General features: G+C 32.8%; 1 protein-coding gene across 1 annotated transcript; it reads right to left on the bottom strand.

The window, feature by feature from the left end:
* Positions 1–409: 409 nt before the first annotated feature.
* Positions 410–1,889, bottom strand: LOC132029796 (protein CHLOROPLAST VESICULATION). Its single transcript, XM_059419154.1, has 2 exons — positions 1,675–1,889; positions 410–1,067 (listed from the first exon to the last, which is right to left on the bottom strand). The coding sequence occupies exons 1-2, from the start codon at positions 1,773–1,775 to the stop codon at positions 731–733; spliced, it is 438 nt and encodes a 145-aa protein (XP_059275137.1). The 5' UTR covers positions 1,776–1,889; the 3' UTR covers positions 410–730.
* Between the last annotated feature and the right edge of the window lie 330 nt (positions 1,890–2,219).

The raw sequence follows: 2,219 nt of genomic DNA, 5'->3' as shown, positions 1-2,219 counted from the left end.
TTCTGCCTTGCAAAACTCTGTCTTGCGAATTTTTTTAAAATTTTTGGTAGTGAAAATTCAAACCCCAAATTAAGAAAATTTTAGCGAAGAGCAAAAATTAAAGACCACCCAAAATAAGGGTACTCCTGCGAATTGCCCATTAAAAATGTGAGTGTATTAGAGGTCAAAATATGTTTGGGCCAGGAGAACTTATAAATCAATTGGTTCGGGCCTTTTGCTTTTGGTTATAGTCTGATGAGCAACCGTGTGTAAAGTGGGTCTCCGAATTACAAAAATTGTCTTTTTCTGATTTTCATCTTATAAGTACATTCTTGTACTGTATGTACTGCAAATAAACTGCCAAAGTGCCAATCATGTACTACTCAGCCTTCATGCTGGTATACATTGATCAATCAGAAACCAAAACAAATTAAGCTCACAATGTTTTTTTATTAGCCTTCTTATATATGAAATCTTATATATAAAACAGTAATTAGTTAGTACAGGCAGTGGTGTAGCCGAGAAGTTAATACGAAGGATTCACAAAAAATAATGAAATACTATGACCTATAACAATTTTCTCAATCTCCTTTACTATTACACCAATTTTTTTTCTTTATGTTAAGAGAATACAACTATTTATCCATAATAAAAAATAAAAATAACATTAATGAAGGAGTCCAATTCAACCCTTTACCTATACCCAACTATTCCCTGACTACATGTACAATAAACTTTGTCACTAGTATGTTCACATAGTGAAGCAACCTTTACTATTTTTTGTCACCAACTTTACTTCTGGTGCAGATTGAGTAGTATTATAATCAACAGTTTCCCATCTCCGACGTGTCACCGGCCTTGGCAAGTTCTCCGGCACGATGGTTTCTAATGAGTTTCCATTCCATGGAGGACACGATCTTTTCTCACTCCATTTTTGTATTGATTTTCCTGCAACATGTAATTGCATGTCTCCAGCGATAGCACTAATCTCTTCATTACCAAATATTAAGCTGTCAGATTCTAATCCAATTACGACACATGCCATCCCTAATACACATTGGCTTTTCCATGATTTTTCTTTTCTTTGCCTGCAGGAAAAATGGACAAATGATAGTTTAAATAAATAGCAAGGGAAAAGGGTATAGATTATTACTAATATGAAATTGAAAAATAAAATATAGATGTGAAGAATTAAGGGAGTTTGTGTCAGATCGTAAGAAGATCTTTTTGGGATGAAGGCATACGAATGAAAAGTTAGATGTTGACTGTCTCACCTATTGGTCAAATGGGGCAATAATGATTCGTTTTTTTTTTTTATATATAACTTTAGAGCACTAAAAGTAACATACTAAAGTACAAAAATTAATGCAATCGGTACAATTAGTAAGTATATATTCCTTCTGTCTCATTTATATGAATGTGATTGAGTAGATATGAAACTAAAAAAAAAAAAAAAAAAGAATTGCTTTCCATGACCAAAAAAGAAAGTCATTAGATGTATATAAAATAAGAAGTTTAAAGTTGAAGAGTTTCTAAATAAAAAAAGGTACATATCTTTTTTTTAAAACATATTAAAAAGAAAAGACTGACGTATAAAATGAAATAGAAAACGTGCTATTTGTCATAGAGGCAATTTCCTTTTGACAAAATTCCAAATTTGCACAGCAAGATATGATTATGTAAAAATAGACTCACCAAGAAACTTGAGTAGCCTTTGAAGGTGGAGGAATTGAGTTATTAGAAGTAGGAGGAGGTTGAGGGGAGAGATTGAGGCACAACTTTGTCGAAACAGCCATCTTTGATACTTTCGTTTTCTCTTTACAAATGAAGAAGAGAAAGCAAAGAGTAGTACTAATACTTCAAGGTACTATAGTTTTCTTTTCCCTTTAGCTTTGGTAATAGTAGTACTTGCTTCGTTAGATATTTATAATTTGTACTTTCTTTTTTGTTGAATGAGGTTTGATGGAGTTGTTGGTCAGTTTACGGTACCTGAAAGCTACTCACAAGTCACAAGTGGCCTAATTTCCTTTCTTGTGGACACGTGGGCAGGACCCTTAATTGGCTAATTCTACCAATCAATTAGACTCTTTCTAGGAAGATTCTATATTTTTTTGTATTCCCGTAAACCTCCCTTGAGGTTAGTCTAATTAAACAAATTCTATTTGAAGTTTCAAAACTTATAATTAAACACACACACTCTTTCTCTCTCAATACCAAGTGATAGAACAAGTTCGCCCACG

Source organism: Lycium ferocissimum, chromosome 9, assembly GCF_029784015.1.
Source record: "Lycium ferocissimum isolate CSIRO_LF1 chromosome 9, AGI_CSIRO_Lferr_CH_V1, whole genome shotgun sequence".
NCBI classification, from domain to species: domain Eukaryota; kingdom Viridiplantae; phylum Streptophyta; class Magnoliopsida; order Solanales; family Solanaceae; genus Lycium; species Lycium ferocissimum.
The sequence above is the reverse complement of the archived record's forward strand: the minus strand, read 5'-3'. Positions and strand labels throughout refer to the sequence as shown.

Bases quoted from the DNA above. Each gene is read 5' to 3' on its own strand.
- LOC132029796 (XM_059419154.1), bottom strand. From the start codon at position 1,775: ATGGCTGTTTCGACAAAGTTGTGCCTCAATCTCTCCCCTCAACCTCCT. The intron at 1,068-1,674 runs GTGAGTCTATTT...TTTTTCCTGCAG, and splicing joins AAGGCTACTCAAGTTTCTTG to GCAAAGAAAAGAAAAATCAT.